The 25,056-nt window shown below is 37.7% G+C and overlaps 1 protein-coding gene across 1 annotated transcript; it reads left to right on the forward strand.

The window, feature by feature from the left end:
* Positions 1 to 187: 187 nt before the first annotated feature.
* On the forward strand, positions 188 to 24,723 carry tnnc1a (troponin C type 1a (slow)). The gene is made up of 6 exons (XM_067447025.1): positions 188 to 316; positions 7,096 to 7,126; positions 11,249 to 11,395; positions 14,772 to 14,886; positions 14,972 to 15,108; positions 24,071 to 24,723. Exons 1-6 carry the CDS (start codon positions 293 to 295, stop codon positions 24,100 to 24,102), a joined length of 486 nt encoding a protein of 161 aa, XP_067303126.1. The 5' UTR covers positions 188 to 292; the 3' UTR covers positions 24,103 to 24,723.
* The last annotated feature ends 333 nt before the right edge of the window (positions 24,724 to 25,056 follow it).

Genomic DNA, 25,056 nt, shown 5'->3' on the forward strand with positions numbered 1-25,056 from the left:
CTAGTTTAAATTTCCACAGATCACTTTTAATTTGACACTGACATCATACCTACCTGAGTACAGTATATTAGAAATACATAGTGAACTTTGTTGTAGAATCAGTCCTAATGACGAGATAGTTTGGCCTTCTATTCTTGACTGAGCCCTCCCCATGACTACATGAGTGTTTTATCAGGATGGAGTGAGTGATGGGCCGTCCCAGAGAGGGGACAGGGTGTCCTGTTCTCCCAATATAAAGCTCTGTGTCCTGCACTAGCGTCCTGTCCTTCTGATCTCCTCACATCTCCTCACGATGAACGATATCTACAAAGCAGCGGTGAGTCCATGAGTTCAACTTTCTTGAGTTTAAAACAAAGTCTTTCAACAATGAATTAAGCATTCATAATACACTTTTTCATGAACTACTGTTATATAATACATCTAAATAATTAGCTGTTCATGGTTGCACTTTTAAAGAGTAGAGTATTTTATTTTGTTTTATTTTTTTCTTGGCACTGGGTCACTTTATACAAGTAGACGGTAATAACGTACTTACAAATGATTTACAATCTATTGTTTATTGTTAATATATTAATATGATATTTACAAATAGTCAGTTCTTTGTCTATTGTCAATGCAATTAACTAATTTTTATATGTAAAAAATGTGATTGTTTTATGCTTTGTTTCTTTAACTTTTTAACTGTAAATAGTTCTCTCTTTAGTTAAGCTCACAGAATGGGAAAATGTAAATACTGAATGATTTATACCAACATTAACTGCAAAAGTATTAGGTTTTCCTTAAAATATTGTTTTCTGTGATGGGTAGGGACACTGTAAGGGCACAGAATATACAGTATGAAAAACATTACACCCTTGGGGTAAGATTACCCATGAAGTGGCATGTTGATATAGTGTTATATTTTTTTTTAATTTAATATGTACTGTAATTCATGGGGTTATTATTCAATACTTCCATGGGGTAGATGTACACTTCAGACGTCTTGGCTATTGATTTAACCCTACAGGCTGTTTGAGTGAAATCAATTCATCAGAATTGCAGGACAAAGTCATAGAATAAATGGACCTTTCAGACACTTCTCTTTTACTCTGCTTTGTCTGACGGCTATATCGGTTTTTGAACAAAATGATTAGAACAAAATGTTAAAAAAAAAAATGTATATTGCCTACACATGCTAAACTTAAATCTAAAAATGGCCACATTGATGCACTTAAGAGGCATCTTCCTGTATCTGACGCTATAATGCATTACTGTAACATCCACCATTTACCATTTAAATGTAACCATAAGTTTCAATTTATAAAAAATATTAAGGAAAAAACATACTCATCATAAGGAGTATTATACATCTTCATAAACACATTATTGATTCATAGAAAAGGTGATTTAATAATATCTGAGGCTATTATATATAAGGATTTATACTACTAGATATTAATGTTCAAAATAAAACATTATTATAACATTATTATATTCTCTATTGCAGCAACAATGGCTGTAAATCATATTATAATGTGCATAAACGAGACTTCCCTCAAGCCGGAAACATAATGCTAAAGTCTTGAAAAGACAGCTCAAAATACCTCGACTCTTGAGCATTATCAGAGTTAGATAGGAGCCGCTGGAGAGGGCAGCAGCACCATCAGTCATGACTACACATGGAGCACCGCCTCCGCCCATGGCTAAATTTGGCAGGCTTTGCTCAGCCGTGTATGAGTGTCTGCATGCTGGAAATGCAGCGCTTAAGATAAAACACTCAAAGTCAGATTCCAGCATTGTGTGTGCGTGTGTGTGTGGTGTATAGTGTGTGTGTGTGTGTGTGTGTGTGTGTGTGTGCGTGTGTGTGTGTGTGTGGGGGGGGTTATCTCCACTGATCTCTGTCTGAGATATACACGGGACTGTGAGTCTGGGAAGAACATCCTGGTTGGTGTTTGTGTCACATCAGTCTGGTGGTTTGTGTTGGATCAGAACACTCTTATTTAAGCAGCTGTCTCGTGAAATATCTTTTCTGGATTACCCCATCCATTGTTGGGCCACCTCATATCATGTATCTGCGGTGTGTTATTTTTAACCCAGATATACCTTTATTGGTGTTGAGTAATCTGCAAAATAACAAATTTCAGTGTGTCTTTGAATAAAATTAGAGTTTGGACTTAAGGAAACTAATGTTGTTAATGGGGACACAACTTAGAAATATGTTTTTTTTACGCATTTAGCTGTATACGTATACATTTTGTACCGCATCAGTGTTTCGTCGGATCCGGCGTTTTGGAAGCGTGAATCCGATATTTTCTGAAACCGGGTCCTAGAGTGGATAAATCTGAAAATCATATTCTTACGTTTTCGTGTGTACAGCCAATCCGTATATTTTGTGAAACAGTGATGTCAACACACTACATCACTGCACACTACGTCCAGCACGGTGAAAGAGTTAACGGATACAACTACGGGCTCTAGGCATGCGCACATCAATATCGCGTCATTGAATTACCGTATCTGCATTATGGGTACACTGTAAAAAAATGCTGTAAAAAAACGGCCACATTTTGACAGTAAAATGCTGTTTTCCATTAAAACAGTAATATACTGTAGAAAACAATGCATTCTGGGTAATATTTGTCATTTTCGAGAAAATAGCCAACAGTAATATACAGTGAATTAACAGCGCTTAAAGTTGACACTCAGAGGCTGTGTTCAAAATCACTCCCTATCCCCTTATTCACTATTCCCTACACTAGTTCACTGATATAGACCACTCAACAGAGAGAGAGGAAAGAAGAGAGTGAATTCAGACACTGATGAACACCTGCTGTTATCACTGAAGGAAAGAGAAACATGATTTCATCAACTGAAGATAAAGAGAAGACATTAAATCTCTGAAGATCTCATCAGAGGATTGAACAACTCCACAAACAGCATTACCAGCTTCACACATTACTAACCAGACTGACTTTATTTCTGTCAGACGTCTACAGAAGCTCTTATTGGGAATTATCAGATGATGTTTGATTGTTTCTTCTGACGTTACCGTTATGGTGATCAGTGTTTGCTTTAGTTGGTAGAGGTGGGCAGATCGATTCTAATATCGATAATATCGATACCAACGTTGGTATCGGTATTGATCGATACCAACGTGAAAATATCGATACTTAAGTTTCAGTTTCTCTCGTTTTGCGACCTGGCTGTGTTTGTCAAAATGCTGCTGCTGTCACAGAGCAGAGGAAGCTCTCAAGAGTGCTGCTCATGCTCGACACTGCTCTCCTCCCCCTCTCCTGTTTTGTACTGTCACGTGACTCACCACTAGCGCTACCACCAGCAGTCAGGCGCGCGCGCCGCTCAGCCGCGCATTTTAATTTTCAGCATTATATCGGATTAGAAGGAGAATTTGTTTTACATTTTTTATATTTATTGTGAAGTAAAACTTTGTGACTTTGTTTATTTAAGAAAAAATCCTGAAAAGAAGTGCACAAAAGAGGAGAAACAGTTTTTGTTAACATGCTACTTGAAAAGAGAATTTGTTTTTACATTTTTTATATTTGTGAAGTAATCATTTTGTAACTTTGTTTATTTAAATAAAACAGAAGTAACCAAAAGTTGTTTCTGAACAAAAGCTTTTGTAGTACTGATTAATAACCCAAAATGGAAATCACAAAAACAAATTAAAAGTCATGAAAATTAATTTAGATTTAGGTTGAAGATGCATCCACCTTAATTATTAAAAAGTATCGGTATTGGTATCGGTATCGGCGATACTGGCCCTGTATTTACTTGGTATCGGATCGATACCAAATCTAGCGGTATCGCACACCTCTATTAGTTGGGCTCTTGAACATTGACACAATAACATTAGTTTTTCTCTCGCTGCTGTAATAGTGTGTTTTCAATACATTTGATTTAGCAAGCAAAGCTGAGAAAAAAATATGAGTTGGTTATGTTGACTATTTAATAATGGTTTAATTCACTAATAATTTACTAGTCTTATCTATAAACATATAGCTTATGCCAATTTTTTTGTAAAACTTGAACCCAATAATTTTATAACCTCATTGTTGCAACAACCAGATACTTTGAAGAGCATGGGAACAGCTTGTGGTCAAAACATCTGAATCAATCTGACTCACACAGACATCAAGAATCGGCGTATGAATCTCAGCCGTGGTGACACTCAAAACTCCCAGCATGCATTGCGGCACGAATAAATGATGCTGCTGAATAGCCTGGTTCTTTTCTTTAATTCTTACTATTTGCCTTTATTTTTGGTGCTGTTTTTGTGTTGACTTTAAGTAGTGTTTTGTGATGTTCAGAGTTGATCTGTTCGGTTTTTTTTATTGATTGTCACCATTGTTGAGATTCATATGCTGATTCTTCATGTCTATGCGAGTCTAAATGACAGCAGAGAGCAAACAATTTGTTAAAATCATGACTTTATAAATCATTCATAACTAATTCCTAATCAGTGGTTGATAATTTCAGAAGGGTCCCAGTTTAATAACGTAAAATAAGAGTTGATATGTGTTTTTAAAAGAATGGGTTTGTTTAGGGAAAAACACTGGACAAGATTAACAAGCTAAACATCCTATTACAATTATAGCAAACCACAGCCAATAACTTCAGACCATTTTTTTTCCTTAGCTATTTTGCTACAATAAATGTGTTTAAGAAACTCACAGTTATAGCAGACAAAGAAAGACTATCATTACAAAGTCAAGGGCCAAGAGCCCAACTGAAGCAAACACTGGTCACGATAATGGTGACCAAATATTTTCTATTAAACATCAACACCTAAAGATCTGATAATTCTCAATAAGAGCTTCTGTAGACGTCTGACAGAAATAAAGTCAGTCTGGTTAGTAATGTGTGAAGCTGGTAATAATGTTTGTGGAGTTGTTTAATCCTCTGATGAGATCTTCAGAGATTTAATGTCTTCTTTTATCTTCAGTTGATTTCATCTAAAGCTGTGGCTGAAGTCAGTTGTAGTTCTTGTGTTTCTCTGTCCTTCAGTGATTCTTGTTAACAGGTGTTCTCAGTTATCAGTTAATTAATCTCTTAATTATCTCATTAACTTCATCAATGCTTCAATTACTCTAACACTTTGTTGTGTGTACACTCTTCAGTGTTCATTTAAAACTGAAGATTTTGCTGTGGGGTTAAAAGGGTTAAAGGGGTTAGATGAAAAAACCCACAGAGGGAACCGTAAATTAACAGTAAGAAACTGTAAATTCATTTACGGAAAAGTACTGTAAAAAAACGGCACTTTACTGGAACCAGAGCTGCCAGTAGATTACCGTTAAATCAAGGAAAAACAGTAATATACTGTAAAACGTAACAGTCAGATTTACCAGATGAATCAAGATATTTTCACTGAAATATTAGTGAAAGTTATTAGAAAAAAGTTGTGTAAAGTCAGTAACTGATAAGGAGAGTAAATATTAAAATGACCTGTGTTTATGTGTTGTTGCACAAGATGATATAGAAGAGTAGCCTGACAAGCCAGACCCACATCAAGATGTTTGGTCTGGGAACTCACCATAGACAGGGCTCAGTCTGAGGGGCGGATAAACGGTTGTCTTTCAAACTCCCTCTGCACGCGATAGGATAGCGCTACACCAACCGGAGCAACGACGGTGAAGGGGAGCTCGCTGACTGATTACACATTCACCGTATCCGGTCGGCTAAACTCCGAACACATCTTCCCTTTTTAAGAATGACTTCAGTGCCGCTCTTTGTTCTTTTCTCAGAGGAAAGCTTAACTCCAAGTCTTCCGGAGGCGCGGGCAGAGCTGATACGAAAGAATGCCGCCATTCGCCAGTTTCTGTGTTTACTAGAAGCACGCAAACGCAACTCGGCCGTCATCATTATGGCCCCGCCCACCGACTCTATACACGATGTGATTGGGCCGTCCAGATTCTGAGGAATACAGCTCAGATAGGAATTGAGAGTTGCTAGACCACACTTGCGGGCAAATTAAATTTGCTGCCGCTAGGGTGCGTCTAGATTTCTAGGCTAATAGAAGAGATCTTTTAGTTGAATTCATTAGTTTTGTGGGTTACCGTTGTGCTGAAGAGTAGAGCCTGTGCTTCAGTCCAGGATGAGCAGAGAAACATTGATGATATGCTGCCTGATGCTTTATTTAACGGCAGTGACTGTGTTTGCTGATGCAGTTATGAGCCGTTTGTTGAGTAATTTATCACATACGTGTGTGCTATTGCTCACAACGAACCCCAAAGATTGAAGTTAAAGTCATGTTTCTAAATCATTTTACTACTACACCTTACAAGTGTGTAATGACTCAAATGAAGTTTTACGATACAAACACCTATAAATACTAGTTTTAAAATGAGAACTGTTTGAAGCGATCAGTTTTCCAAATTAAAAGTTACCTTTCATGGTATTATTACGGTAAAATACTGTAAAAATGAGAGCTGTATATAAACAGTAGAGGGCTGTAAATTAACAGTACATTGCTGGAACCACAGCTGCCAGTAGATTACCGTTATTTTACGACACACTTTTTTACAGTGTAGGTTTAGGGCTGGGGTAGGTGTAGGCATTAATAAAATATCTGTTAAGTAGCAAATGTATTTATTGTTATTTTATTGTGAGATTTTGCCTCACCTCCGACCACTGCTATAACCCTTCTAGCCACAACTCTTCTTCTCAGTCTTCAGTGTATTTCTGTGGCAGAATTACATGGCCTGGCATACTACATTGTTTTGAGTCGGTTTTGGTGATCTCGTGTGGACGGAGATATTTCTTGAAATGAGGGGGGGGAGAGATCGGATTGGGAAAGCTCTGGCTTCATGTGGACGGGGCCTTAGTTCCTGCCTGTTTTCTGTTCAGTGTCTGGTTTTGTCTTCTCTGTAAATAAACTTTGTAATTACCTTTACCTGATCCTCGTCTTCATCTTCCTCAGACCTAAGTGTGACAACTGTGATGCAACCCTTTTCATTTTTAAAATTAATTTAATGATTGTTACAAAAATACCAATATCACACAAATCCACACAATATCTGTGTGCATGTTTGTGTTTATTTGTGTAGTGTACATCATGTTTTGACTTTGCCATAATGATTGATCCATTGATGTCTTCAACAGGCAGAGCAGCTCACTGATGAGCAGAAAAACGGTATGGTATAGTATTACATATAGTTTTGGTTTACATATTAGGTCTCAGACTAGCCAAAATGTTATGTGATATGTTCTAAAATGGGTCTAGATTATACATTTTTTGCTACCTACAGTGCTGTAAAAAATGACACGATAATAGTGTAAAATAACAATAAAAATATAAATGGACCCGATGCTATTTAAATTGGATTTGATATTTGGGGACACTAAAATTTCAACTAAATATCCAAATAATTTGAATTACTAAACTAAATTAACTATATCAACTATATTACTGATCTTCCCGCATTGACAATATATGATAACTGAAATGAGCTGATAACATCACTGTTTTCACCAGAGCGGCTGTACAGCTGAATCAAATTCTGTTGCATTATTTTCCTGTTAACACTGTGAAGCTGCTTTGAAACAATCGTCATTGTAAAAAGCGCTATATAAATAAGGTTGACTTGAATATTTGGACAGTAATTTGGCCATCCAAAATCATGTTCCTATGTTAATTGCACAGGCTTATTTTGTCCATTAGATTGAAAGATCTGAAAAACAACATATGATTATACCCACCCATAGACCCTGCCCTCAAAGAAATCAGGACAGAAGTGGCTGAAAGTGGACAAAAGAGATAAAACACCAGGTGTAAACAAGTATGCATCTCCCTCGTCTACTTTTGATCCGATCAACCAAAATGCATCTTAACACCAGGTGTAAACAGGGGCTCAGACACTCCCTTTCAAGTGGAACTCAACGCTGCATCACAACAATGATGCTATAGAAGTGGTTGTACCCACATCGCCATGCTGAAGCCTTATGTAATAACTTATGTAATACCTTATGGTTTGAACAGTTACCCAAAAGAGACAAACCCGGGGTAAACCAACTCATTAATGAATATAGGCAAATTTGTGAGGAAAGGGTTAGCCTGCCGCAGCACAAACATAGAAGTATAACATTTCTCCAACAAGGTAGTTCCCCTAGGAGGTATGTTCCTCAAAGCAATGAGAACTGGTACAAAATAACTAACCCAAAAGGACATAAGTTCCTGGGTTTGAATCCAAATTTAGACTGTAAAACCTGATACATGTGTGCAGCGAGGACCAGCATGCCTTCTCTTCAAACTTATCCAATGCTGGCTCCAAAGGCTTGAATGGAGCCTCTTAATCCTTCTAGGACTATGGAAAGATCCCAGGAAGGAACTCATGGTCTGTGGGATATAAGCGGATGCCTCCCCACAGTTACTCCATCTATGTGGTTGAGGAAATCAGATTTAGCGTATACTTTAAGCATAGCAGGGAATAGATCTGAAAAGCCATTTAAAGGAGCTCCTGTATATGCTCCTGCACTGAAACTACCGGGTTGTATACAGGGTTATGTTAGTTCCTTGCGCACCAAGGCTCAAAGAGACACCACTTCCTGGCATACCGTTTTCTAGTGGAGGGAGCTCTAGCATTCAGAATGGTCTCAACAACCTTGACTGAGAGATCGGAAAGGTATGAGCTGGTTCCCATCAGGGGTTGGACCCACATTTTCCATATTCCAGGCCAGGGCTAAAAGATTGAGCCCCGAGCCTGGGAATCTCCCAAAGAGAGCCTACTAGGAGAGATATTAGGAGCAATAGGAGGAAAGGCATACAGACATAGCTTTGGCATGCCTTACCATGACATCCAGCCCTAATAGAGCTGGCAGTATGAGGGAGAACCAAAGAGGACAGTGATTCCTCAGAGGCAAACAGATCTACATTTCAGAGAGAACAAGATGCTTTGAGCCCAGGGCAGAATCTCCTGCACCAACCTGGGGATTTATATATGAGACTACCAAGATGCTTTTCTGCACCAGTTTGTGGCAACCCCTCAGTTCCAGGAGAAATTACCTCAAAGCTAGAATTACATCCTTCATCTCCAGGAAATGTATGTCCCAAAAGAGATATTAGACTTCCCCTATCCTCTGGGCTGGGCAACCATCCAGGATTGCTCCCCCACCCATCAGCTTCCCAAGCAGAAACACAAAGATTGTACTTGTCATCACTGGTAATATAATGAGGGCATGGTGGAACACACTACTTATAATTTTTTGGTGTCATTCTCAACAGATACAGACAGTAGACAAACTTCTTTTTTATTTTATTTTTAACTCTAACAGAGAGAACAAAATGTTCCACACTCATGCAAAGCAGCTTCCTGAAGACAAAGAAGCTAGTGACATTTCATGTGGCTATTTATGGATGACGCTACTTCACATGACCACGCTTTGTCACCAGCCAATCAAGATCCAAATCATCACACATGCTTCAGACACCAGCTCACGCAGAAGTGTTCCCATGGCATCAACATTATGAGGCAGCATTAAGTTCCACTCCAAGGCAAACATTTAGCATTTTGAGATACAGTGTATTCAGCTCCATGATAGAAATCCCTCCACTAGAAAACGGTATGCCAGGAAGTGGTGTCTCTTTGAGTCTTGCTGGGCAAGGAACTAACATAACCCCGTACACACCCTGGTAGTTTCAGTGCAGGAGCATATACAGGAGATACAGTGTACAAAGTATTCAGACCCCCTTACATTTTTCACTCTTTGTTATATAGCAGCCATTTGCTAAAAATCATTTAAGTTGATTTTTTTTCTCATTAATGAACACAGAACTGTTGACATTTTTGCAGATTTATTAAAAAAAGAAAAACTGCAACAAGTTTTTCACACCTGGATTTGGGGATCCTCTGCCATTCCTCTTAGCAGATCTGCCAGTTCATTCCTCTCCAGGTCTGTCAGGTTGGATGGTAAACGTTGGTGGACAGCCATTTTCAGGTCTCTCCAGAGATGCTCAACTGGGTTTAAGTCAGGGCTCTGGCTGGGCCATACAAGAACAGTCAGGGAGTTGTTGTAAAGCCACTCCTTCGTTATTTTAGCTAGGGTCATTGTCTTGTTGGGAGGTGAAGCTTCGGTCCAGCCTGGGGTCTTGAGCACTCTGGAGAAGGTTTTTGTCCAGGATATCCCTGTTCTTGACCACATTCATCTTTCCCTCGATTGTAACCAGTCATAATGTCCCTGCAGCTGAAAAACACCCCCGCAGCATGATGCTGCCACCACCATGCTTCACTGTTGGGTCTGTATTGGACAGGTGATATTTTTTTTTTCCACACATACCGCTTAGAATTAAGGCCAAAATGTTCTATATTGGCCTCATCAGACCAGAGAATCTTATTTCTCACCATCGTGGAGTCCTTCGGGTGTTTCTTTTAGCAAACTTTCATGTGTCTTGCACAGAGTAGAGGCTTCCGTCGGGCCACTCTGCCATAAAGCCTCAAGTGGTGGAGGGCTGCAGTGATGGTTGACTTCTCCCATCTCTGGATCTCTGGAGCTTAGCCACAGTGATCTTTGGGTTCTTCTTTACCTCTCTCACCAAGGCTCTTCTCGCCCTACAGCTCAGTTTTGCCAGACGGTCAGCTCAAGGAAGGGTTCTGGTCGTCCCAAACATCTTCCATTTAAGGATTATTGAGGCCACTGTGCTCTTAAGAACCTTAAGTACAGCAGAATTTTTTTTTTTACCTTGGCCAGATCTGTGCCTTGCCCTTTTTCTGTCTCTGAGCTCTTCAGGCAGTTCCTTTGACCTCATGATTCTCATTTGCTCTGACATGCACTGTGAGCTGTAAGGTCTTATTATAGACACGTGTGTGACTTTCCTAATCAAGTCCAATCAGTATAATCAAACACAGCTGGACTCAAATGAAGGTGTAGAACCATCTCAAGGATGAGCAGAAGAAACGGACAGCACCTGAGCTAAATATATGAGTGTCACAGCAAAGGGTCTGAATACGTAGGACCATGTGATTTTTTCTTTTTTTATATAAATCTGCAAAAATGTCAACAATTCTGGGGTTTTCTGTCCAAAAAAAAACTTTTTTAGCAAATGGCTGCAATATAACAAAGAGTGAAAAATGTAAGGGGGTCTGAATACTTTCCATAACCACTGTATACTGTACACTCTAAAAAATGCTGAAAATGGGTTATTATAACCCAGAGATTGGGTTGTTTTAAGCAAACATTTAATAATATCATTAAGTTGTTGAGACTATACAGTACACAACAGCTTAACTAACTGCAAAAGTTCTGTGGTTGTGTTTTGTAGAGTTCCGCGCAGCATTTGATATTTTCGTTCAGGATGCTGAAGATGGCTGTATTAGCACGAAGGAGCTCGGGAAGGTGATGAGGATGCTGGGCCAGAACCCCACGCCGGAAGAACTCCAGGAGATGATTGATGAGGTGGATGAGGACGGTAAAGTCTACAACAATCCACAAGATATAACATTCCAGAACCATAACCTGTAAAGTCAACAAGTGTTTTAGTCAAGTCCACCTAAAACGAGACCAAGAAAAGAAGAAGACCAAGACTAAGGCAGGGCAAGACAGAGTCAAGACTAAGGCCAGACCAGCTCTTCTCAAATTCATTTAATAGATCCACATTTACTGCCTGAGGAATTAGATATTTAAAAAACATTTTTTTTTTAAATAAGACAGCCAATCAAATGAAATCAGAAACAACAAACTGCAGAGGTGGCACAGAAGCTACAATAACAACTGCAAGAAATTATGTGTCAAAAATAACATTTTGCTTATTGAACCTATAAAATCAATATTACGATTACAATCGTGCAATTTTTTATGAAAATTAAGTTTCTGCTGGAAGAGGTGTTAGTGAAGCCAGCAGGGGTCCTAACACTGATGGGGACACTGTACTCCATCCTTCAGATGACATGTTAAACCGAGGTCCTGACTCTGGCCATTCAAATCACAGTGGTGGTAAACCGGGTGTCCTGGCCACATTTCTTCCATTGCCCTTATCAATCATGGCCTCCTAATAAACCCCATACACTGCACTCAAAAAAATAAACTGTTGAATGAATAAAATTAAATTAAGGAAAGCCTTTCCACAAAATTGAATTATGCTTTTCCAACAAATTTGAATTGGTTTGAAATAATTTGTTGTAATCTTGTTGTATGAACTTAAAATCATTTAATTAAAACTACAAAATAAATCATGTCATTCCAACTAGATGAAGTAGGATTTAAAGGGGTAGAACTGATGACCATATTTAGTCTGGGAGCTGTGTCACATGAATTTATTTCTTTAATTCTATAAAAACTATTGGTTGACAACACTTGATCACTTACTAATTGTAACATGCAAGTAACGATCAAGTGTCATCACTGGCATTGGCACAGTTACAGCGCATGGAGAACTGCATAGCTTAACCACACGGTCTACACTTCACCATAATGGTAACCTCAAAAAAATCAACACAACTTTTAAATGTCACATATAACTGTCAAATATAACCTCAAACGTTAACAGGTATTTCCCTTCACTAAAAAACACATTAGACAGCACTTCATTTCAACATTTACTCTCCGGATCCATCTCTATGCAAAGCATGCTGGGAACTAGAAATACACTGCCCAGTTCAGTCAGCGCAACAGAAATGATTCATGTAGTCCCAACACAAATGGTTCAGGTTAACTTAACATTTTAAAAATTCTAGTGCATTTAACGTAATAAAATTGAGTAAAATGGCAATTAAGTAAAAAACTAAAGATTTTTGTTGTTTCAGCTTATTTTATTTAAATAAACTGAGCAAACAGCTAGATTAATTTTTTTGAGTGTGAATTGGCGCGATCACGCTCTCTCCTCTGTGGTGTATAGCGGGTGTGTGGTGTGTATTTCTGATCTGGCATCACAATCAATAACATTTCTAATTTGATTTCTTTTGTTACTGTTTAATCTAATTAGAAATTGAATAACCAGACAATACACCAGCATTTAGTGATATCCCCAATGTTGTGGTATTGACTGATCTTGAAATAAAATCCTGACTGCCCTGACTCCACTCACAGAGACGAGAGTGAGTGCGAATACGGTCGAGACCAAGACCTTCAAAAAATGGTCTCCAAAACACACAATATAACACAAAGGTACTACAACACTAATATCAACTAAAAGGTGTTAGTGAGTGAACCCATATATTCAGTTGTAGCGATCTCGTATATCTTACAGGAAATAGCAAGGCAACTTTGACGTTTTACATGACATTATAATGATACATCTTCATAAAATACTACAATCTGTTTGCAATCTCAGAGATTTTGATATTATATTCCAACTTTCTCCATTCAAGGAAATAGTCACCCAAAAAATTAAATGATGTCTTCATTTACTTAGGATATAAGTGTAAAAGTACCAAGGGATGGGTATTATATTGATTATTAGAATGATATTAATACAAAATGTAGGTTTTTGCATCTCTTTCAAATGTTTTAAGTACTTTTTAAATATTTGAGAAACAATACCCTCACATATAATAAATTACTTTATTATTAATCAATTTTTCTATAAAATACAAGATAATTTTACTCCTATTGGTACACATTTGTATTTAGTTGTGTTCATATTTGCTTTTGTGATAAATGTGTTATTAATAGCAAATATATGTGTTATATAGTTGTGATTTGTGTAATGATTTGTGTAATTTTTTGTGTAATGACCGTGTAAAATTTTCAAAAATCACATCCATTTAATCCATTTAAGAAATAATCAGTATCGGTATTGTTAAAATTGTAACAAAAGTATCAGTACTGTATTCAATTAAAAAAGTGTATTGTGTTTAGAAAAGTAGTAGTGTTTTTTTTTTCTTATTATTAACGTGTTTATCATTAATACCAATCTACACTTACCTAAAGGAGCACCACACTAATACTGTGCCTGACCCCTTTCGCCTTCAGAAATGCCTTAATTCTACGTGGCATTGATTCAACAAGCTGCTGAAAGCATTCTTTAGAAATGTTGGCCCATATTGACAGGAGAGCATCTTGCAGTTGATGGAGATTTGTGGGATGCACATCCAGGGCACGAAGCTCCCGTTCCACCACATCCCAAAGATGCTCTATTGGGTTGAGAGCTTGTGTAAATTGTCGCCTCTTTGTCCTATTTGTAGAGGAGATGAGTGGTACCCGGTGGGGTCTTCTGCTGTTGTAGCCCATCCGCCTCAAGGTTGTGTGTGTTGTGGCTTCACAAATGCTTTGCTGCATACCTCGGTTGTAACGAGTGGTTATTTCAGTCAAAGTTGCTCTTCTATCAGCTTGAATCAGTCGGCCCATTCTCCTCTGACCTCCAGCATCAACAAGGCATTTTCTCCCACAGGACTGCTGCAGACTGGATGCTCTTCCCTTTTCACACCATTCTTTGTAAACCCTAGAAATGGTTGTGCGTGAAAATCCCAGTAACTGAGCAGATTGTGAAATACTCAGACCGGCCCGTCTGTCACCAACAACCATGCCATGCTCAAAATTGCTTAAATCACCTTTCTTTCCCATTCTGACATTCAGTTTGGAGTTCAGGAGATTGTCTTGACCAGGACCACACGCCTAAATGCATTGAAGCAACTGCCATGTGATTGGTTGATTAGATAATTACATTAATGAGAAATTGAACAGGTGTTCCTAATAATCCTTTAGGCGAGTGTATTTATTTAATAATATATCATTATATTTAAAAAAAATATATTGGGGGCATTAAAATGCGGCTTAAAGTAAAAAAAAAAATGTCTGTATGTAATGTCATTGAAATTCTAAAAATGCTTGTTGGTGTGTGTATGCAGGCAGTGGTACGGTGGATTTTGAGGAGTTTTTGGTCATGATGGTGAGATGCATGAAAGATGACAGCAAAGGAAAGTCAGAGGAAGAACTGGCAGAACTCTTCCGTATGTTTGATAAGTATGTGTGTCCCTAAACTGAATTAAGAGAACTGACCTGTGGTGGGATCAGTGGTTTCTGATGGTTTTTGATTGTACCTGGACAGGAATGCAGATGGGTACATAGATCTTGATGAACTGAAGCTGATGCTGGAAGGCACAGGAGAAACCATAACTGAAGACGACATTGATGAACTGATGAGGGACGGAGACAAAAACAATGATGGAAAAATTGATTATGATGGTAAGTATTTGTTATACTTAAGTTCACTTATACTTTAAGTTCAGTGTTATACTCAAGTTCACTCAACATGCATAATTATAGTTCTTTAAACAGTTATGTTAACTTTTATAAAAGCCTACCCATTTAACTAGACATCTGGAACTTCATTAAGTTCCTTTCAGAGAAAAAAAAAGTTTGATTTTGCTGCACTTACCTCCTTCCCCGCCATTGAAGGAATTTCCAATAATTTATGACACAAAGCTTCCCAAGAATGACAGAATTTTCCGGCAATCCATGTTCTCTTTCGAGGGAACTTCCACGGTGTGTCAGCTGCTTATGCTATGGGGATGCACCCTCACAGAACCTGCACTGAAAAAAATTTGGAGTGACATTTACTTAAAAAAAGCTAGGAAACTTTTTCCACACAGAAAGTGCTTGTAATATTTACTCGGGCTATTCTAAGTAATATTTACTTACTAGAACCACTTATTTTTTATGTAAAATACACAAGTAAATTGCACTGGCAATACTCATCTATAGATTGTAACTTTCACTCAGATTACCATTGCATCCAATTACAAACCCAAGTGAATATTGCTGATATTTCTTAGTTTTGCATGATGCTCCCAGAATGCATTGTGGCATGAAGCATGTCACCATTGATGAGATTCTTAGGCTGAATCTTGATATCTCTGTGTGAGAAAAGCTTGCAGATGTTCAAAGTGCTTAGTGTACAGTCTGTTATAAATTGTATTCAACTTTTCTGGTTAAAACTGTGCTGGATCTTTTCTAGAATAAAACAAGGTTAATAGTATATTGCTCATATTCACGTATAAGATTGGTGAATTAAGCCACTACACAATGATCATATTCTGATCATCAAGCGGCCAAAAGCATCTGATCATGTTTTCTCTGCTTTTCTTGCCATAGCAAACTCAGTCACAGCAGTGAGAGAAACATTAACATTAAAAAGTCGCCAAATTGCCCAACTAAAGAAAACACTAATCGCCATAATGGTGACATAAAAAAACTCTATTAATTCTCAATAAGAACTTATGTAGCGTTGGCTACCTTTATTGTGATTAAAACTCACGTTCAGTGAAAAGTTAAAACTTATTGAGAATAAGTCAGCCACATAAAAGCAACATCCCAAAATGACCATCTCTGCCACCACTGAACATGTTGGATCTTTGCGAAAAATCTGTGCGCATTTTCAAATGCACTTTGCTTTTCAGAGTAAAATTTACTTACTATTTTAGGTGAATGTGCTGTGACTATAAAACATTAAATATTATTTGTAAATATATGATAAAATTTACTCTTTTTTCTCAGTTAAGTTATTACATGAATAGACTGTGTACATTTTACTTAAGATATATAGTTCCAACTTAAACTTAATTGTACAATGTAATAATTACATGAATTAATGTAATAGATTTTACCATACCACAAAGTCATTTTTTTCAGTGTGGTATCTGGGGCACGTGTGTACAAACTTGCCATTCAATGGCCGATGCAGTGTAATGATGTTGCAAGGTGCGCCCAATGCATAAGACAGATGCCTGAGAATATCATCAGCTTCTTTGTCTTTAAGACAGCCTGGTCTAATTGGAAAAACGTACCTGTGGCACACAAAATACTCACCAATATGTACCTATCACAACAGTTTCAAAGTAAAATGTCCACTGGGTGGCGTTAAAAGCTTAGTTTTTTCCGGAAAAGATGTGTGTTTTGTTATGTTGGTTTTTCTACGTACACCCACACTAAACCCTAAACCTAACCGATAGTGTTAACAAAAGCAAATGTGACAAAAATAAGATTGTATCCATGTCATCTTAGCTTGTGTTTTAAACTCGTCTTTGAGCTCTTTTATCATGACTCGTTTCTCACGGGACTCGTTCCTGAGCTTTCAGCATTGCAAGTACAAATCTGTACCAGCTGAGCTATCGAGTAAGCTTAATATGTCAGAAAAGTTAAACATATGGAGCTGATTAAGTCACGCGAACTGCGAAATGTATTCATTTAAAAAAACAAAACAAAAAACGATGCTGTTTTATTACCTTTAAAGATTTATTCCTGTTGGAAACTGCAGTGATATGTGCCTATTGGTACATATTTTGTGGTTTGCAAAAACGTTGCCACAGGTTCATTTTGCCAATGAGACCAGGGGCCTGTACCATTATGGTAGTTTAACAAACTCAGGGTTACAGGATTAGTTTTAAGTTGACAAAACCAAACCATTGTATTAAGTCTTTGTTGGTCCCATGATGCTTATCATCAACTTTCTCTGTCAACTCAGGCTTTGATCCTGAGTTCAGGAGTTTAGCTGTGACAAAAAAAAAAAAAAAAAAAAAAAAAAAATCACAGCAAGAAGAAAAGCTGTCTATGAAAGAGGACAACTTAAAGAAAAAATAGTATACGTCAATGCAAGTAAAAGTTATGAAGGTAGTTTATTTGATATAAAGAAAATTGAACATTTAAGCTCAGTAAGCTTCTTTTTTTAATAGTTGTATTTATAGATTTTAAAGCTTATTTATATGACTTTATGTAGGCTATTTATATGAATTTTAACAAAGTGCCTATTAATGATTGATTAACTAAAATGATAAATTTGTAATTGATGAAGGGTATAATAATTACATAAATTATATCTAAATCATTCAAAATTATTATTTTTATAAATAAGCATTGTTAAAAGTCAGACGCTTTAGTCTTTAAATTTTTTTTTTTATGTAGTGACCTTTAATTTGAAGCAGAAACAGGGGGAGTGGCTTTATTGCATCAGAGGTGTGTCCCTTTACTCACAGCTGATTGGCCCAATTTCAGTTTGAGATCTAGCATCCAGAACATAACCTGCCCCAGAGCAGGTTAGCTGTGGAGGGTAAGTTACTATGGCGATGAACACAGCTAAAAGCCAAACCACTTTAATAGTACCTAAAACCCAGGATTGGCACAAACTAAGCCTAAACAAATCTGGCTAGCCAGCTAAACCAGCTTCATGGTACAGGCCCCAGGTTACTTTAAAAAGGGCCCCTTTGGCAATTTATATTGCCAAGAGTATTGGGACACCCCTCCAAATCATTGAATTCAGGTGTTCCAACCACTTCCAGGACCAAAGGTGTACACTGCGTGCAGAATTATTAGGCTCGTTTATTTTCTTATCATTTTTTTTTTCAGGCATATTTTACCCATTCCAAATCATATTAATCCTAAGTACTATTAAATATACTACAACTTAATCTGTAAAACTGCATTCTACCATCTTAAAAATATATCTAAATTACGGCAAATATGCTTTCAATGACAAATGCCGAACAGTTAGCACATGTGTTCATGAGCTCAAGGCAATTCCTCTTCCAGAATCTGGCAGCACATTTTGCGAGTTCTTTTTTTTTTTTTTTTTTATCTCTGCAAAAACAGATGTGAAAAAATTAAACACTATATATGTTTTTTTTAATTTCCAGCCTTCATTAACAATTATAGATCACTTATAAATATTATAAGGTTTGGAATTGGTAATATGTGCCTGGAACAAAATATGATAAGAAAATCAATGTGCCTAATAATTCTTAACGCAGTGTATAAATCCAGCTCTAGGCCTGCAGACGCTTCTACACACATTAGTGAAAGAACGGGTCGCTCTCAGGAGCTCAGTGAACTCAAGCGTGGGGCCGTGATAGGTTTCCACCTGTGCAATAAGGCCATTCCTGACATTTCTTCTCTACTAAATATTCCACGCTCAGCTGTTAGTGGGATTATAACAAAGAGGAAGCCATAGGGAACAACAGCAACTCAGCCACAAAGTGATAAATCCCAGAGCGGGGTCAGCGCATGCTGAGGGTCACAGTGCGCAGAAGTCTACAACTTTCTGCAGAGTCAACAGCTCAAGACCTCCAGACTTCTGTGGCCTTCAGATGAGCTCAAGATCAGCATAGAGAGCTTCATGGGATGGGTTTCCATGGCCGAGCAGCTCATCAAGCCTTACATCACCAAGAGCAATGCAAAGGGTGGGATGCAGTGGAGTAAAGCAGCCGCCACTGGACTCTAGAGCAGTGAGACGTGTTCTCTGAGCGACCAATCACGCTTCAGTCTGACAATCCCATGGACGAGTCTGGGTTTGGCGGTTTCAGGAGAACGGGACTTGCCTGACCGTGTAAAGATTGGTGAAAGGGGGATTTTGGGGTGGGGTTGTTTTTGAGGGGTGTGTCTTGGCCCAGTTGGGGTTGGTTCCAGTGAAAGAAACTCTATCCTGTTCCAACATGACTGTGCTCCAGAGCTCAAAGCGTCGGTCCATAAAGACATGGATGAGGAGTTTGGTGTGGAGGAACTTGACTGGCCTGCACAGAGTCCTGAGCTCAACCCGATAGATCAGCTTTGGGATGAATTAGAGCAGTGGCGGCTTGTCAATAGAGGGCGCTGGGGCGCCGCCCCCATGACAATTCCAGAAATATACATGTATACAAAAATTATATAAAAATGAAATAAAAATAAAATAGTTTACTCATATGATGTATGAGTGGGTAATTAAGAGCCTCAGCATTTAATAAAAAAAACTATTTTATATGTTTTTTAATGTTTCATGCGGTTTCATGGGCGAGGGACGCCGGACAAATGGATGTCTATCTCAGTCCATAAATCGTCGGGCAGCATGTGACCTGAAGCTGGTCTCTAATTGGTTTCTTAAAGATTCTCCTCCGGGCGCAGGTCGCTGCGTCCCTGGCGAATCAGAATTGCATACATGTTTTTTGATCCAATCTGATTGGTTCTCGTCAACTGTCATTCAATGTTACGCTCTTGGCCACTACTGCGAGAGAGCGTTGGTGACAACGTCACTCCGACCCCGCCCGCCTAAACATTCGTAGAGATGGCAGCAGTCAAACTAAATTCTGTGATTGATTTACAAAAAAATCCTTTCACAAGGCGTTCGCTGGAAGAAAAAATAAGAATTAAGGATCTCGGACCGGACCAGCCCGATTTACAACTTCAGCAGCAGTCCAGTGACAGAGGACGAAGCTACACTCGGAGCTTCACCCGCGCTTGTTATGAGAAAAGGAGGTGGCTGACTGGATGTGACGGTAGCATTGCCCTTTTTTTGCTTTCACTGTCTCTTATTTCAAAGTGAGTGAGAGGTGTTTTTCGACCTTGAAAAGAATAAAAACTTTTCTCAGAAACACCATGACCCAGGAGAGGCTGAATGCACTTGCATTGCTCTCCATGGAAAAGAGACTTGTCACTGAGATGACTGACTTTAATCAGAGAGTAATTGAGAAATTTGCTGGCCAGAAAGAAAGGAGAGCAAAATTTATGTTCAAGTAGTCAACATGCCAGTCTGTTGTTGCTACTTTTGTTTTTTCCTTTCCTTGTTCAATTATATATGGGAAATAAATATGTAAAAAGATAAAAAGTGCAGACACTGTTTTCTCTTTAATGCTTGAATTTAGTCAACATGCTTCTTGGTACTGCTTTGTATTTATTTTACTTATTTGATTTATAAATAAGTAAAATAATTTATAAGTAATTATACTTATATATACTTATATACTTATTATTATTATTATTATTATTATTATTATGTATAATTTATAAGTAAATTATACTTAAATTAACATAATTATACTTAAATATACGCAATTATTCTTAAATATACGTAAATCCCCCCCCCCCCCAAAAAAAACCCCGCGCCCCCCCAAAAAAATATATCACCAGCCGCCACTGAATTAGAGCGGAGACTGAGAGCCAGGCCTTCTCGTCCAACATCAGTGCCTGACCTCACTAATGCGCTTCTAGAAGAATGGGCAAAAATCCCCATAAACACACTCCTAAACCTTGAGGAAAGCCTTCCCAGAAGAGCTGGATCTGTTAGAGAGGGTGGGCCGACTCCAGATTAAACCCTACGGATTAACAATGGGATGGCATAAAAGGTGTTGGGGTACAATAGGTTGTTTTTAGAGATGAATTAGGTTGAGCCTGGCACTTGTGGCTGTTATTTAGGACTGGGATGGTGTAAACAGAGATTGGGCCCCACTCCTTAGCCTAAAAAGTAAGGTGAGCTTGCTTTACTATATAGAAGCCTGCTGTTTGGCTCCCTGATAAAACATTTTAGAAGTAGAGCTGGATAGATGTTTAAGATGTCGTTATACTCTCTTCTCATTCACTTACTCCAGATTTTATGCTCCTCATTGCCCATATATATATATACAGTCTTGTTCAAAATAATAGCAGTACAATGTGACTAACCAGAATAATCAAGGTTTTTAGTATATTTTTTTATTGCTACGTGGCAAACAAGTTACCAGTAGGTTCAGTAGATTCTCAGAAAACAAATGAGACCCAGCATTCATGATATGCACGCTCTTAGGGCTGTGCAATTGGGCAATTAGTTGAAAGGGGTGTGTTCAAAAAAATAGCAGTGTCTACCTTTGACTGTACAAACTCAAAACTATTTTGTACAAACATTTTTTTTTCCTGGGATTTAGCAATCCTGTGAATCACTAAACTAATATTTAGTTGTATGACCACAGTTTTTTTAAACTGCTTGACATCTGTGTGGCATGGAGTCAACCAACTTGTGGCACCTCTCAGCTGTTATTCCACTCCATGATTCTTTAACAACATTCCACAATTCATTCACATTTCTTGGTTTTGCTTCAGAAACAGCATTTTTGATATCACCCCACAAGTTCTCAATTGGATTAAGGTCTGGAGATTGGGCTGGCCACTCCATAACATTAATTTTGTTGGTTTGGAACCAAGACTTTGCCCGTTTACTAGTGTGTTTTGGGTCATTGTCTTGTTGAAACAACCGTTTCAAGGGCATGTCCTCTTCAGCATAGGGCAACATGACCTCTTCAAGTATTTTAACATATGCAAACTGATCCATGATCCCTGGTATGCGATAAATAGGCCCAACACCATAGTAGGAGAAACATGGCCATATCATGATGCTTGCACCTCCATGCTTCACTGTCTTCACTGTGTACTGTGGCTTGAATTCAGAGTTTGGGGGTCGTCTCACAAACTGCCTGTGGCCCTTGGACCCAAAAAGAACAATTTTACTCTCATCAGTCCACAAAATGTTCCTCCATTTCTCTTTAGGCCAGTTGATGTGTTCTTTGGCAAATTGTAACCTCTTCTGCACATGCCTTTTTTTTAACAGAGGGACTTTGCGGGGGATTCTTGAAAATAGATTAGCTTCACACAGACGTCTTCTAACTGTCACAGTACTTACAGGTAACTCCAGACTGTCTTTGATCATCCTGGAGGTGATCATTGGCTGAGCCTTTGCCATTCTGGTTATTCTTCTATCCATTTTGATGGTTGTCTTCCGTTTTCTTCCACGTCTCTCTGGTTTTGCTCTCCATTTTAAGGCATTGGAGATTTATTTTAGCTCAACAGCCTATCATTTTTTGCACCTCTTTATAGGTTTTCCCCTCTCTAATCAACTTTTTAATCAAAGTACGCTGTTCTTCTGAACAATGTCTTGAACGACCCATTTTCCTCAGCTTTCAAATGCATGTTCAACAAGTGTTGGCTTCATCCTTAAATAGGGGCCACCTGATTCACACCTGTTTCTTCACAAAATTGATGACCTCAGTGATTGAATGCCACACTGCTATTTTTTTGAACACACCCCTTTCAACTAATTCAACTAATTGCCCAATTGCACAGCCTTAAGAGCGTGCATATCATGAATGCTGGGTCTCATTTGTTTTCTGAGAATCTACTGAACCTACTGGTAACTTGTTTGCCACGTAGCAATAAAAAAATATACGAAAAACCTTGATTATTCTGGTTAGTCACATTGTACTGCTATTATTTTGAACAAGACTGTATATATATATATATATATACACTCTAAAAAATGCTGGGTTAAAAACAACCCAAGTTGGGTTGAAAATGCACCGACCCAACAATTGGGTTGTTTTAACCCAATGGTTGAGTTGTTCTTACCCAGCAATTGGGTTGTCTTAAGCAACATTTAACCCAACCACTGGGTTAAAACAACTCAACCACTGGGTTAAAACAACTCAACTATTGGGTTAAAACAACTCAATTGTTGGGTCGGTGCATTTTCAACCCAACTTGGGTTGTTTTTAACCCAAGTTGAGTTGCATTTTTTAGAGTGTATATATATATATATATATATATATATATATATATATATATATATATATATATATATATATATATATATATATATATATATATAGTTAGATGTGGGTCATGGACTTAGCTGAGGCTTTGTTTATTTTCTGATAGGTCTGCTCTAAGGGGTCTAGACTTTCCTGGACCATGGCTCAGACTAGTTTAGAGTCCTTTTAAACATAGAAGCTTCAGGACCTTCCAAACAGTGTTATGGGAGCATGTGTCAGCCTGGTTAATTGGTTCGGTGTTCCCATAGTGTCAGGGGTAGGGGGAACTATTTCACATCTAAAACAGTACAGAATCTCTGGAGCAAAACAGAGGTGAAAAAAGAAGCAGAAACAAGCAAAAGAGACATTGCTTATGCACATGTTGTAATCTTTTGGAAACACTTAGGATTTTCACAGCTGTTTCTTCAAAATGTTGCTTTTTCATAAAAACTTACCGACATTCAAGTGTTGATAATATTTTAATGCATTAATCTAGAAGATTCTTTTGTTTTATTGTTCATTTGTTCATTGCATGTTCAAATTCATACAACAAAATCTTCTATTTGTGAAAATGATAAATAAAATAAAAAAACTGGTTAAATAAAATAAAAAAACTGGTGGTGGCTGACAACTTAAAAAAAAAAAACAATGCTGGCAGGGAACAAGTTTAAATTTTATCAAAAAAAAGTCAGCAATGGTGTAAGGAGGCAGTGTCCATGGTGTTTAGTAATGATGGAAGATTGCACAATTTTGCTATAGTAAAAGTATTTGAGTCAACCCTTAAAGACCGAGTGTGATACAACTCCATCCTTGTCCCTGTCCCATGCTTCTCCACTATCCTTCTGTTGCAGAGTTCTTGGAGTTCATGAAAGGGGTGGAATAAATGATGAACGAATGTCTTCCTGATGTTTCTTCCTGGATTGTCACACTGATAGTAAATATTAAAGCTTGATGAGAGAGATCAACAGAGGATATGCCAGTCTATGATGTATCTGATTAATATGTCTATAATTTTCAAGATGATATTTTAAGATTTAATCATTGCACACACTTGTAAACAAATTTTGAAGTCAAAACCAAGTTGTGTAGATTTAAGACTTTCATAGGGTTTAGTTTGTCTACTAATTTATTCATTTTACTGAAAACATTTGACCTTGGCATTTCTTTAGTAAATCAGTTATGATTACACACTGACCAGACTTGGGATCTGAGCCTAAATATTTGTGTGACTTTATTTTGCAAGAGGCTAATTTCAAATAATAAAAAGGTTAAAAAAATCTGTCTGACATTCTGCTCTATTCCTCAAATTATTTCTCAAATTTAATGACATTTTACTGCTGTCTGTTTTACACTGGGAAAGAAATAGTTATCCTAAATTTAATCCAATAATCCACATCTTTCAAAAAAGTGTTTAAAGTAAATATCGAGTTTACATTTGAGAGTGTGTTTTATCTATCAAATTAACAAAATTCATGAAAATAGAATAAAGCTTTTGAGAATTGTGGCCTGTTTTATTCATTGAGTCATACATGGATGCCCAGTTTCACAGACAAGGCTTAAGTCTAGTCTCAGACTAAAACAAATGTTTGAGCTGTTTTAACTGAAAGCATATCTTAAAATATGTCAGCACCATTGTTTTGTCTCAAGATGCACACCATTAATGTTCCCATAATGTATTTATGCAATGACCATTAGTCTGTTAGCCTGTGTTGTGAAGAAATGTAAGATAGTACATAAGTTATACAGTGGGTAAAGAAAGTATTCAGACTCCCTTAAATGTTTCACTCTTTGTTATATTGCAGCCATTTGATAAAATCATTTAAGTTCATTTTTCTCT

This window comes from Pseudorasbora parva, chromosome 6 (genome assembly GCF_024679245.1).
Source record: "Pseudorasbora parva isolate DD20220531a chromosome 6, ASM2467924v1, whole genome shotgun sequence".
In the NCBI taxonomy this organism is placed as follows: domain Eukaryota; kingdom Metazoa; phylum Chordata; class Actinopteri; order Cypriniformes; family Gobionidae; genus Pseudorasbora; species Pseudorasbora parva.

Excerpts from the sequence above, each read along its gene's own strand:
- tnnc1a (XM_067447025.1), top strand. The coding sequence starts at position 293 with ATGAACGATATCTACAAAGCAGCG. Across the intron at positions 317-7,095 it reads ACGATATCTACAAAGCAGCG|GCAGAGCAGCTCACTGATGA; the intron begins GTGAGTCCATGA and ends TGTCTTCAACAG. Across the intron at positions 15,109-24,070 it reads TGGAAAAATTGATTATGATG|AGTTCTTGGAGTTCATGAAA; the intron begins GTAAGTATTTGT and ends CTTCTGTTGCAG.